Source organism: Pangasianodon hypophthalmus, chromosome 18 (assembly GCF_027358585.1).
Source record: "Pangasianodon hypophthalmus isolate fPanHyp1 chromosome 18, fPanHyp1.pri, whole genome shotgun sequence".
NCBI lineage: Eukaryota > Metazoa > Chordata > Actinopteri > Siluriformes > Pangasiidae > Pangasianodon > Pangasianodon hypophthalmus.
In genome coordinates, this window is record NC_069727.1 from 8568837 (window position 1) to 8582657 (window position 13821).

Below are 13821 nucleotides of genomic sequence, written 5' to 3' on the forward strand. Positions count from 1 at the left end.
GGAAAGTGGATTGGCTACTCTAAATTGCCTGTATGTGTGAATGAGTGTGTGAATGTGTGTGTGCTTGGTTCCCCGGGATGGTCTGGTGTAGCATCCAAACAGGGTTATAAAGTCTCAGAAAAAGTACCAGCTTAACTACATCTCATCTTATCTCACTTGTCCTTGTTCCAAAACTAGCTCAGTTTGGAAAAAGTATTGAGAGTATTTCCCCCAGTGTTCCTGAGATAGGCTTCAGAGCCACCACAACCCTGAGCAGGATAAATATAGTCAGAGCTCTGTTTCCTACAGACTTCATAAAACCAGTAATCTACATTTTCTCTTATTTACTTCTTATTTTGTTTATAGGTTCTAATCATTTAAGCTAATCACTGACATAGACTCTAATCTCTAATCCAGCCCACCAAATGAGTTTGTTCTAATCAGTTATAGAATTGAAAAAGAGCTAGTCCTGTTATTCCATTAGGGGGCAAAATAGAGCAATAAACTTCATTTCATTTCATTTCATTAGCAAGCTGAATATTTGATGCTGTAACCATGCCTCTTTCCAAAAGATCTAATTTAGGGGTTTCATATAATCTAGGTTCAGGGGGTGCATACTTATGCACACCACAGTGTAGGCACATGTAAAGACCTGCTGTAAAGAAAAGATTCCTTCAAAAATAAAAGCAATAAATTAAACAAAGTCAGGATTTTGTGTGACAACCCACTTCTTTTTAAAAATGCATCATTAGCCTCAGGTATACTTTGTGCAGTTTTATAAGGAAATTAGCTGGTAAATTTTTCTAAGCGTCTTCTTCTGGAGACTTTCACTGCTGCACCTGCTTCTTTTTTGCATGTAAATCCCAGCGGCCTTCATTCATATTATTTCTTGTCTGAAAGGTTGACTATTTCGTAGTATGTTATCGTCTTTACTGACATACAAACATTATAAAAACTATAATTTGGAAAAGAAAATGGTAATGAATTGCAGTCTGTTTGTCTGCTTCATAGCTGATATACACTATATGGCCAAAAGTACCTGGTGGCCATCACACCCACATGCTGTTATAATAAGCTCCACTCTTCTGGGAAGGCTTTCCACTAGATTTTGGAGCGTGGTTGTGGGGATTTGTGATCATTCAGCTACAAGAGCATTAGTGAGGTCAGACACTGATGTTGGGTGAGGAGGTCTGGGGTGCAGTCAGTGTTCCAGTTCATCTCAAAGGTGTTCAGTGGGGTTGAGGTCAGGACTCTGTGCAGGACACTCGAGTTCTTCCACTCCAAACTTGGCAAACCATGTCTTCATGGAGCTCGCTTTGTGCATGGGGCATTGTCATGCTGGAACAGGTTTGGGCCTCTTAGTTCCAGTTAAAGGAATCTGTAATGCTACAGCATACAAAGACTTTCTAGACAATTGTGTGCTTCTGACTTTGTGGGAACAGTTTGGGGAAGAAGCACATATGGGTGTGATGGTCAGGTGTCCACATACTTTTAGCCATATTGTATATGTTTAAACAGTTTGTGCATCCAGAATGTACCTTTCAGATAAATGCAGAGAAGTTAAGACATGTAAGAGGGATTGTTAATGTGTTATTGGTTTAGTAAACATTTTTTGGGGGGAGGGAGGGGGGACTGTAGAACTTCTTGATAATGGAGTAAGTGTAACGTTAGCTAAAATTACTTTGACGCCCCTGTTCTTAGGTCGGAACTATCCGCTCGGTCATACATTAGCACGGAACCTTTTTACGAACGGACCGGACAAAGCGTGCGTCCCAAACAGCGAACATGTAAGTTAAATTTAACTGCGTTCACTACCAAAGAGGAAGTTTAGTCAAAGCTAAATGATTCAGACGGTAAGTTTAGCACTTCAGTGTGTGAGGAAGGTGGAGTGGAAGGAAGGATGAGCAAAAATATTTCTAAAATGTACCAGTGAAGAAGACGTGGGAGCCATGGATCCCTTAAAACTAACTGAAAAGCTAAAACAAGCAGTGGAAGAGTGCATCATAATGGACGAGACCTAAAATATCACTGATAATTAATAAATAATAAAGATGCTATGTGTAAAGCTCCCGAGTATGAGTGTTGTAGCTGTGGAAGAAAGCAGACTGTAGCTTATGGAGGGTGTGAGGACATGAAAAGGAAGGTTCAAGTACAGAAAACCACAAGTGCAATGGCGTTAACACCTCCTGGTTGTAAATGAATGGAGAGAATGCTGACCTGTGTCTTAAAGAGCAGGAGATGTAGTGCTGTCACACCACCAGAGTGGATTCAGGAAGTGGATTCAGGTGTATGTCTGAAGCTGAAATAAGGAAAGCTCAGAACAAGGGGGCACTTGTAGGTGTAGTGATGGATGCTGAGAAAGAGTAGGACATGACCTACTGATAAGGCTTAATTTAATGGGAAAGAGATGACACATGTTCAGTTGTGGTAAAGATTTTGTTTAGACCAAAGATCAATCAGGAATTCAAGTTTATAAGCACATCAGCGAATAGAGCAGAATGAGAGTGCTAATGAAATAGCTACACAAGGCCAGACACTGGAGTGAGTGGAACAAGACTGAGAGAGAGAACCTGAAATGTAGATTGAGAGAAATTGAGTTCAATCTAAAAAGTCTACTGCAGGACAATGCATAAGGGATTTAAAGGTGCAGTAGGCAATATTTTTAATGTCATACAAATAATGTGGAACATAAACATAGTTTAAGCCGTGGTCTTGGCACAAGTGTATTATGTATAAGTGTCTGGGGAGAAAAAAAAAAAAAAAAAAAAAAACTAGTTTGGAAACCTGCCTTCAGGTTGGGAATGTATGTATCTGGATTGGCCTCCTGTCAGTCATTTTATAGACACGCCCCCAATGCACCTTCACATCTCTCTTAAATCATTATGAGGAGAATTTTGCATGTTTATTTGTCGTGAGTTATAATTTGGCTTTCGTGTCTGAATGTCTGTATGTGCGTAAAAGTGATGTCATGACAGTCCTTGCTAATGCTAACTCTATTTTAACTACTGTAGGTTTTGCAGGCGGAGCTTTGTGCACATGGGTGAAAATGGTGTGAGCTCTAGGAGTTAAAAAAAAATTAAATCTTATTCAGCTCCACCCATTTAACTTTTAGAGACCTGTTTTTCACAAATCATACCTAATGCACCTTTAAGTGTTTCAATAATACAGGGTTGTTGATGATAGAATATAGATTAAAGGTGCAATAGTTAATTTTATTAAAAATTTCTTACTCGTATGAATAACCTAGAAGATATGCAAAACCTGATAAAATATAAAGGTGTAAACCATGGCCTCAGCACAAGTGTATTAAGTGGCTGAGAAAACTTGTTTGGAAAACTGATGTCCAGTCTGGAATGTATGTATGTGTTTGGCTGCGCCTCCTGTCAGTCATTTTTAAGGGGCGGAGCTTCGTGAACATAGGTAGGAATGGGGTTGTGTGTGTGTGTGTTTGTGTGTGTGTGTGTGGGGGGGGGGGTGAAGTACATGGGTTTGACATTTGATTGATTTTATTTTTTTCCTTGAGCCTGTCCCCTCTACCATTCCCGCCCACCTTCACGAAGCTCCACCCCAGTATCTACAGGGGCCCATAGAGTCTAGTGTCTATAAAATGACTGACAGGAGGCACATCCAAACACAAACAAGCATTCCGGACCGGAAGTCTGTATTCCAAACAGATTTTCTCAGCCACTTAATACACTTGTGCTGAGGCCACGACTTAAACCTTTATATATTATCACGTTTTACATATCTTCCAGGTTATTTTGTACAAGTATGAAATAAAAAATACTGCCTATTGCCCCTTTAATCTAAATTCTATTGTCACCAACTCTTTATCGCTTAAACATTTAAGCTATTAGCCTTGACATCTGTATCCACATTCCAGTCCAGTAGGTGGCGCTATTACACCATAATGTTGGATGCCAACTGTCTGAATTCTAAAGATGTTGAGTCTCAACACATTACCCAAACAAACAAGGGTTTATGTATACTTTTTAAAATGTTGTGGCATCTTTCGCTTCATGTTAGCGAAGTAAGGACGGTTACAGGAAAGAGAAAGTGCAGTATCTTAAATGACCCCTTATTCTCTACATTAGGAGCTACATATAGTATGAAATAATGGCTTCAGTGGCTTCAGCTTTATGAAGTGCACTACTTTTTCAGACAGTAATCTGGGATTCAGCCTTAGTTTCCCTGATTTGACTTGCATTACTACTCTCCCAGTTTAGGATTTACAAGATGAACAATTATAGAAGCCATGTATTCACTTGCTTGGTTAACTTTTGGACATTTTTAAGCCAAGGAAATGTTTTGCTGTTCTCCCCTTGGCATGTACTCAGGAATACTTTTGGTTTATGCTTTTAAAAACCCTCAGGAGAAGAACAAGGAGTTTGGTGTTTGTGCATCATTATTTAAAAGTGGATGTAGGATGTAGATTATGAAGTGAAGTGAAGTGACTTGTGGCCAAGTATGGTGACCCATACTCGGAATTTGTGCTCTGCATTTAACCCATCCAAGTGCACACACACAGTAGTGAACACACACACACACACCCGGAGCAGTGGGCAGCCTTTTTTGCTGCGGTGCACAGGGAGCAGTTTGGGGTTTCGGTGCCTTGCTCAAGGGTCTCACCTCAGTCGTGGTATTGAGGGTGGGAGAAAGCGCTGGTCATTCACTCTCCCCACCTACAATCCCTGCCAGACCTGAGACTCGAACCCACAACCTTCAGGTTCACCTTTGGGTTGCAAGTCCGACTCTCTATCCATTATAATCATTAATAGCATAAAAACATTAGCATTTGTTATAAATGATTCAACCATCCTCTTGTATTTAGTGGTCTTAAAGCATATCATGCAAAAATAGAAACTCAGATGCTTAATGCGTTAGTGCTGCCTTCAGGTTCTCCTCGGAGGTTTGTGAATATGAGTTTGGAGGTGGTAATTACAACGTAGTGTGTGTTCAATTGGTCAGAAAAAGAGGAAACTTTTTTGGTGTCATTGAAGACAAGCACATTATGTTGCCTTAATGACAGAACCTAAAGAACTGAATAGTTAACATGCATAATTATCACTTAAAGTATGCTGCCATCAAGTCTAGTCCTGTCGGAAACATCGTAATTACGAGGTCGACGCACATTAACACGCTACCACAATTCAGAATTACAATTCAGGAACTCGTATTTTCCTACGAGCTCTGATTTTCCGAGATGTGGGTGTGTCAGTAACACTAACAAAAAGTCATGATATGAATGTGACGTCTACAGCAGACGGTAAGATTTCAGAGATCAGGCAGAAATATGCTTCTTGTCATTGATGATACAAAAGTGTCCTCATGTCGTCCATTTTTTTTTTCAGAACAAAACCACTTGAACACACCTTGTTGTAATTAACCACCTCCGAACTCATATGCACGAACTTCCGAGAAGGACTTGAAGGCAGCATAAAGTTTCTTACTCTGATGTCATAATTTGACACTTATTCATGAATCACTTCATTCACTCCATCATTGGCTCACTTACTACAGAGTGTCCCAAAAGTCTCAATACATAGGGGAAATTAACACTTTTTTAGCAAAATGTAACTTTATTTACAGAACTTCCTCTACATGATTGCCATTTCTTTGTAATGATAAACTTGTATTAACACATTTGGTGTTTCGCATTTAATTACATGTCCATCACAACCTTGCGACAGCTTCCTGAGCCAGCCATGAGAATGGTTTTAATATGTTCTTCTTTTGTCAAGGGCATTCTTAAAGAAGACATTTTGTTAAAAAGTGTTAATTTCCCCTATGTATACAGACTTTTGGGACACCCTGTACATCACTCGCTCTCTCCTTCCTGTTTCATTTCATCTCTCGCAATTCAATTCAGTTCAATTCAGTTCACCTTTAGTGAGTACTTTATCCTGGTCAGGGTAATGGTGGATCCAGAGCTTATCCCAGAAGCACCGGATGCGAGGCAGATGACACAAGTACATGCACACACACACATGTTCACACACTTATTCACAGCTTGGGGCAATTTGGTATAGCAGTCCACCTACTGGAATGTTTTAGGGAAGTCTGAGGAAACCAACATAGACACAGGAAGAACATGCGAAACTCCACACAGACAGTAACCTGAGCTCGGGATTAAACCAAGGAGCTGCCAGACGGCAACGTTCTCTCTCAGGTTCAAATCAATGAGCTTTACCGGTATGACGGTTACAACAGTTACAGCACTGCCACAACATTGAATCTACAATGAAACTGTATACAAATAAAAAAAAAAGAAAAACTAGAATCAAAACTAATGCACATCATAATTAATCAGTCAGCCCAAAGGTCAGTCAGGTCTCTGTGTTGGTCATGTACTGTACTGATCATCTTCTCTCCTGATAATATGTGCAGTTCATCAGTGTTAGTATGAGTGTAGAATTGTGGAAGTATTTTCTGAAATATTCTAAACTAGATTTTCCATAAGTGGCTGTTTTTTTGATGCTTGCTTAAGAAGTGCAGTTCTGTCTCCACTCTGTCCATCTCTGCTCAGTAGAGAGCTTTATGTCAGCCAATCTCAATAGTACACAGAGTTGGTATTTTGTCATTGTGGTCCTGTGTTTAATCTCAGTCACTGTGTTCTGCCACAGTGGATTGTCACAGTGTATTGTCGCTTTAAGGCCAGAGAGCATTTCCTCCGGTTTGCATGTGGCTTCTCTAGAGCCCCATGTAGCTTTTGTTTTTGGAGCGTCACAGCTGGGTTAAATCTGATTGCTGTTCCACAGGATGTGATGGATTACTCGTTTTGGTCTCGCTCAGGACTGGGGTCATCTCCAGGTCAACGTTTTACCAGTAGTTATTTTTAATATGGTGTTATAGCCAATATGGAAGGTTTGGGCGAGCTGTAATTACAAAACAATTCACCTAAAAACATCACTTGAGACAGTAAGAAAAAGAGCAGCATGTTTGTGTTTATTTCGGTTCTCCATGTTGGTGTAGATAATATATAGTAGCAGTAATATCACGTGGATTCACAATAATATATTTAGTCGTTGGCGTCTCTGCCAGTAGGGAGCCTGTGTGTGTGTGTGTGTGTGTGTGTACAGAATAATCTGTGAATTTGTTCCCATCAGTTCTACTTTATTTAGATTGAATGTCAATTCCTTTTTTTTTCTCCATAGATTGACCAGTCAGAAATCTATCCATAAACAGAAATGCTTCGGAGTGGATCAGCACTGGTAAGTATAAGTTTCAGTCGTCTTTGTATATAGATTTATACAGTAATGGTTAACTATGTGTATGTTTTATTCCACAGTTATTCAGGCAGATTGCCAGGCACAGATCCACAGATGCCAGTCTCATCTTGGAGAGATGTGAGTTTCAGGTTTTTCCACAGTAATTTCCATGACGACTCTCACAGTATTTTAATGAAAATACAATTTATTAACACTTTATTAAAACTGTATTTGTGAGGGCATGCTGGATCTGCAAAACAGCCACTTTTTTTAATCATGAAGATAATATTTTTTAACCTTGTATTTGATATTGACACTGACACTTGCATTGAAGTGGCCGAAAGATGTGTAACACCCCAAAATAAAATCGGGAAACACAAAACCAAATAACAACACAACAATGTTGGGAAATGAGAATGGAAATATTTTCTCATGGTGATTAAAGAAGGTAACAGTGTGTTTAAATGTAGATTTTAAAGCACTGCTGCTGATAATAATGGTAATGTCTAAATTAATCATGCAGACAGTTAAGCTTAAACAAACTTTATTTGGTCTTATATGCAGGTATTGCACATTATTAATATTGTGAAGGTCCCATATAGACACATGCACATTATGTTTATTCAGTGAAAGCACATAATGTAGCCTCCTTGCACCTGCGACACGTAAGTCACATGCAACATTAATAATAAAATAAAACTTTCAACTCCACAGCTGGATGTGTTGAAGTTTAGCAGTTTGTGTTTTTAAGAAAAAAACACACAGTAGTGTTTTCACTACAGCAGTAGTAATGGGATCGTCACCTTCTCTAATCGAAACGCTGAGTGCACCCCAGTTCCTCCTCTCTCGATGCCTGACCTCACTAAAGCTCTTGTAGCTGAATGATGACAAATCCCCACAGCCATGCTGAAAATCTAGCGGAAAGCCTTCCCAGAAGAGTGGGGTTATTATAACAGCAAACAGGTTTATTTACCTCCTCCATATTCTTTGCACTGTTATACCAGGATGCTACTCTGTAACATGGTTTTAATGGTCAGTCTGGAACAGTGGTTTGGTTTTGTACGTTGCTTTGTATATAAAACTGGACTTGACTTGTGTGGCACTGACCCTCTCTTAGACTGCTTCTCTCGCCTCAATCGTTTGATTCGTCCTGAATTAACACAGGGGTGTCAGTATTCACATCTTGCTCTAACCTATGGTAATACATCTTTCTCATCGTCTGTCTCCCTCTCAGCCATTAACCGGGTACAGCTGCTGGGGCGTGTGGGCCAGGACCCTGTTATGAGACAGGTTGAAGGTAGAAACCCTGTCACCATTTTCTCTATGGCCACTAATGAGATGTGGCGCTCTGGAGAGGGAGAAGTCTCACAGACAGGTGTGTACATATACAGGTGTATACATCAGATATGTAAATATACGGTATATGCACTAGTGGTGTGATGGTAAACCTGTATGTAGGTCTACTGTCATACTGAGTTACGGAAGGTGTATAACACTGTTAGTTGTGCTGTACCAGTATGTATTTCAGTGTTGTTCTTATAAACTGCTATAAAGGCTTACATTAAGTTACAAAATATACAAGCGAGTTTCAAATGTTATTTATTTATTACTTTAATGGCCTATGCAGAACTGTAAATTGATAAGCAGATATATTATAATATATTGCATTTACCCAATTGCTAGATGCATTTGGTTCTCAAGTGGGGTTCGGAAATGTTTATTTTGTTACTGTGGTGATACCCATCATTATTATATTTATTCTAGTCCTTTATAGTTAACAGCATGTTTGACTGGCCACTTTAATTTTTTTTTGTTTAGTCCAAAACTCAAAAACAGTCAGTCAGTCCATAAAATAATGCAGACTTGGCCCTAAAGCAGAGGTTCCCAAATGACCCCAGACGACCCCAAATGGACCGACCCTCCGCCCCCCAGACCAAAGCACCCTACATTTTATGTACATGCAGAAGATTTAAAGGTGACACTCACTAGATGTCATGTCAGATCCAAAACATCCGTCAGGTTTCCAAGTTGAACTGTAAAATCTTTAGCAATTTCATGCACGTCAACGTTAAACACACTGATGAGCTCTGTTTCTCTTAAGAAACTTTTCGCTGTCATTGTGGTTGTTGTCATTCATGCATCTCAAATCAAAAACTCTGACCTTACACTCAAAAATATTTACTAATCTAGAAAATTCAGAAGATTGGTACTCAGAACAGACCTTTCGGTAGGTTGGAAGGCTACATGAGGTATTTAAAATTCAAATACTTTCAGATACTTTCTTTAATAGGAAAACCAGGTTAGTGTCAGAACTCAATAACAGTCTAGAGTAGTGCATAAGTATGTGATTTGGACAATGAGATGGACGGAGAAATTTATTTTGCTGAACTACGCTAGTGCTACATGTCAAGATAGTGAAAAAGATTAAAATAATGTGGCTTGTCTGAATGTGTCTCCTGGTAACATTTCAAAATATTAGCACACAAAATCCATATTTCTAGTATTAATTTGTAAAATAATTCAATGAAACAAGAGGAGATTAAAAAAAACTATGGCATCATAGGCCAAAACAGTATTGTGGGTTTATTTACAGTGTATTTGATTTTGTAGAAATGTAATATGCACATTGTGGTGTTTGAAGTAATTTCATTAGATGACATACTGTAATTTCATTAGATGACATACTGTAAACATATGACAGTAAATACATGACTGGAAATTTGCCTGATTATTACCTACTTGAACTGAACTCAGTTTAGTTTTCAAGGCAAACAGAAATCACCAAATTGAAACCCACGTGCCTGAGAGATGTGTAGTTAAAAATGCAGCTTGGTGAAACCCTTTCCACACCAGCTGCTGCGAGTAAACTGATATGCTGTGAAACCTGAAAAAAAGCCTGACAAACTTGTACATGCAGCACACACACCACCATGTCAGGGTCACTGCTGGGCTGAGAATCAGTGTAGGTCAGCTGTGAACCTGTGGTTATCCTTTTTCATTAATGGATGTTGTAGAGGTGGGGCTGGGTCAGCATCTGTACATCTATGATGGGGTTATGCAATAAAACTAGCAACTCTGTAAACAACAAAGCAATGTATATAGAGAGTATGTACAGGGGTGAGGTATGGTACTGAAAAGAATATAATCCCATCCTTCATTCGTGTTGACTTTTTCAGGAGATGTCAGTCAGAAGACGACATGGCACAGAATCTCAGTGTTCAAGCCCGGTCTAAGAGACGTGGCCTATCACTATGTAAAGAAAGGGTATGTACACAGTGCAGTACACCTGATGTTTAAATTATAAACTGTTTCAGGTTTTATATATATATATATATATATATATATATATATATATATATATATATATATATGTGTATGTATGTGTGTGTGTGTGTGTGTGTGTGTGGACTTTGTGTCCATACTACTTAAAAAAAAAAAAAACAGACTCGGGAAGTGCGAAGTTTCAGCTAAGTTCATGACATAGCAGTCAGGGCTAAAGACTTGTACACAACAAGCTGCAGAATCTGTGTGCTAACTTAACTAATGTTAAATAAAAGGTGTAACAGAGCTAAGGTACGATTTAGCTAACAAAGCTAACGTCAGTGATGAAGAAAGTGTAACAGAGCTAATGTCAGCGATGAAGAACGTGTAACAGACCTAATGTCAGATTTAGCTAACAGAGCTAATGTCAGTGATGAAGAAAGTGTAACAGAGCTAATGTCAGTGATGAAGAAAGTGTAACAGAGCTAATGTCAGTGATGAAGAAAGTGTAACAGCTAAAGTCAGTAATGAAAGTGTAACAGAGCTAACGTCCGATTTAGCTAACAGAGCTAATGTCAGTGATGAAGAAAGTGTAACAGAGCTAATGTCAGTGATGAAGAAAGTGTAACAGAGCTAATGTCAGTGATGAAGAAAGTGTAACAGCTAAAGTCAGTAATGAAAGTGTAACAGAGCTAACGTCCGATTTAGCTAACAGAGCTAATGTCAGTGATGAAGAAAGTGTAACAGAGCTAATGTCAGTGATGAAACAAGTCTAACAGAGCTAATAAAAGATTTTGCTAAGAAAGCTAATATCAGTGATTAAACATAGTTTAACAGAACTAATGCTTTTGTTGTAATGGTATATATTGACAATTTTTTTTTTTATACTATGTAATAAATTTGAGAATATGACAAGGCTTTATAAACTGAAATCTCGCCTGTGACAAATGCAAGCTAGTAATGTTAGTAATGTTAACATATTTGGGGAGAACAGGAGAACAGAACTGTGTTTCCAATTGGCATATTCATATGTCATCATCATTCATGGTTATGATGACGATGACTTTGTTCCACTGTCAGATATTTGACATTAAAATATGTTCTAAATGTTCTAAAATATGTTCTAAATATGAAATATGTTCAGGTCTCGGATTCTCATCGAGGGCAAGCTGGACTATGGAGAGTATGTGGACAAGAACAATGTGAGACGGCAGGCCACCACCATCATTGCAGGTTAGACGTCATATATCTGCTCAGCAATGTAAATATCACTCAGCCAGAATACTCTTGGTTCTGCTAAATATTAGTTACTCTACTTATCTAACCAGGCATCAGAAAGTTTAGAAGTTCATGACACCTGACTTAGAAAATAATGTTTCTGGTTCGAGTGTGGCTTTGTACTTGACTAACAATACATCTTTTCTCTCTTTCTTCAGATAACATTGTCTTTTTGAGTGACGTACGAGATCGGGAGTGAAGGATTTTCCTGGAAGCTCAGTAAAGAATGCATAATGTATTATGATATTCTTGCTATTTGTTCTTTAGAGTGACTGTGTATGTTTGCCAGTTTGTTCAGCAGCTGAATGAAGGTATTATAATTATGTCTGACTTCCTTATATGACCAGGAGCTGACAGGTTTGACCAAACCTTACAGTGAATTTGTCAAAAAACATATTTGCTTTTATTAGTGATACAATACATTGTATTGTAATAAAAAAATAGAACTCCTGTCTTCAGAGACTTGGTGTTCACTCTTCACATGCTGCCACGATGGATGAACTCATGTTTATGTGTTGTATAGAGACAGTTTCTCTCTTGTTTCCTGTATGAAACAAGATCCATTCTAATCCTTTTTTGTTCTACCAGTTCAGTATATCTGGTTTCAGAAGCTTAACATTTTATTCAGGGAAACTTCTTTAAGCAGTGGTTTCAGTATTGTCTCTGTACTCGCTATTTATAGAGGTAGAGTTTCTACACAGCCTGTTTTGTACCCATGAAAAATAATTTTTCAAAATAAAGTAAATAGTATTTTAAATAAATAAAAAAGATTTTTTTAAAAATATAAATAAATAAAAAGAAATATAATTTATACCAGCAAAACATTTAGTGTGCTGGGTTTCACAGATGTTCCTTCATTACCACAAGTAACAAACATGGTCAAATAGTTTATTTTAATATAATGATAAAATCACTTCCAAGGTTTGCATCACACTTTCTGAATGTGGTTTTAAAAAATCAGAATGCCCACCTTTTTGTTTTTATAAATGTCCTCTATGTCTTTCCGGTCCTCTGAGCATTTGGATCCTCTCAGTTGTAACATTCGTAAACTCTTCTTCTGATCAGGCCTGGAGACAAAACTTTGACTTTATCTTGTGGTTCTTTCAAAGTGATTTTTTTTTTAAATTGCTACATTACATGGCCAAAAGGTTTGTACACACCTGACCATCACACCTCAATCAGTACTTGAACGTCCTATTCCAAAATCATGGGCATTAATTTGGAGGTGGCACCCCATTTGCTGCTATAACAGCCTCCAGTCTTCTGGGAAGGATTTCCACTAGATTTTGGAGCGTGACTGTGGGGATTTGCTCTGCATTACTCTGATGTTGAAGGTGAGGAGGGCTGGGGTGCAGTCAGCGTTCCAGTTCATCTCAAAGGTGTTCAGTGGGGTTGAGGTCAGGACTCTGTGCAGGACACTCGAGTTCTTCCACTCCAACCTTAACACACCATGTCTTCATGGAGCCTGCTTTGAGTACAGGGGCATCGTCATGCTGGAACCGGTTTGGGTCTCTTAGTTCCAGTTAAAGGAAACTGTAATGCCAGATCATACAAAGACATTCTATACAACTGTGTGCTTCCAACATTTGCGGCAACAGTTTGGGGAAGAAGCACATATGGGTGTGATGGTCAGGGATGCACATACTTTTGGCTGTATAGTGTATATGCTTTGGTTAGATTTTGTGGTTTTAATACTTATTTTAATAATTTAAACTGTAAAATACAAGTGTTTCCTTGTTTGTCACAGACACCAAATAGGAAGCAAACCTTTGTGTTTTAGTGTACACTGCTTCTGTTGTGTATGACAAGTTCAGTCATTTCTTATCAGTAGTATGAATAGTATAGCTCCACTAAACTGACTATATTTTTTAATGAAAATAATATGAAAATGTGCTGAAATATAACGGAGTGTCTGAGGGATGGACAGTAGGAGGTTCATCATGATAGATACTCTTGGCTTTATTCGGTTTGCTAAGAGTTTTAGCAGCGTTACCACTTATTGGGCTTTCTGCGCGTCGGTTGGGTTTACAACACTTTGATTGGCTGTCTCTCCTGTCTGTTTCCACGAATGCGTCACGTAATTCGAGCTTTACTT

The 13821-nt window shown here is 38.5% G+C and overlaps 1 protein-coding gene across 2 annotated transcripts; it reads left to right on the plus strand.

Annotated features, from left to right (window-relative positions):
• The first annotated feature begins 1673 nt into the window (after positions 1–1673).
• On the plus strand, positions 1674–12206 carry ssbp1 (single-stranded DNA binding protein 1). Of its 2 annotated transcripts, none has more exons than XM_026922751.3 (7): positions 1674–1766; positions 7134–7190; positions 7268–7325; positions 8422–8562; positions 10364–10451; positions 11593–11681; positions 11885–12206. In XM_026922751.3, exons 2-7 carry the CDS (start codon positions 7167–7169, stop codon positions 11923–11925), a joined length of 441 nt encoding a protein of 146 aa, XP_026778552.1. In that variant the 5' UTR covers positions 1674–1766; positions 7134–7166; the 3' UTR covers positions 11926–12206. The 2 variants fall into 2 exon arrangements, with proteins under 2 accessions (XP_026778552.1, XP_026778554.1); XM_026922753.3 differs by having other exon boundaries at positions 1738–1832.
• The last annotated feature ends 1615 nt before the right edge of the window (positions 12207–13821 follow it).

What these genes read in the sequence shown, in the direction of transcription:
- ssbp1 (XM_026922751.3), top strand. Translation starts at nt 7,167, where the DNA reads ATGCTTCGGAGTGGATCAGCACTG. An exon ending in TTCGGAGTGGATCAGCACTG is followed by an intron (nt 7,191 to 7,267) that starts GTAAGTATAAGT and finishes TTTATTCCACAG; the next exon opens with TTATTCAGGCAGATTGCCAG. An exon ending in TATCACTATGTAAAGAAAGG is followed by an intron (nt 10,452 to 11,592) that starts GTATGTACACAG and finishes AAATATGTTCAG; the next exon opens with GTCTCGGATTCTCATCGAGG.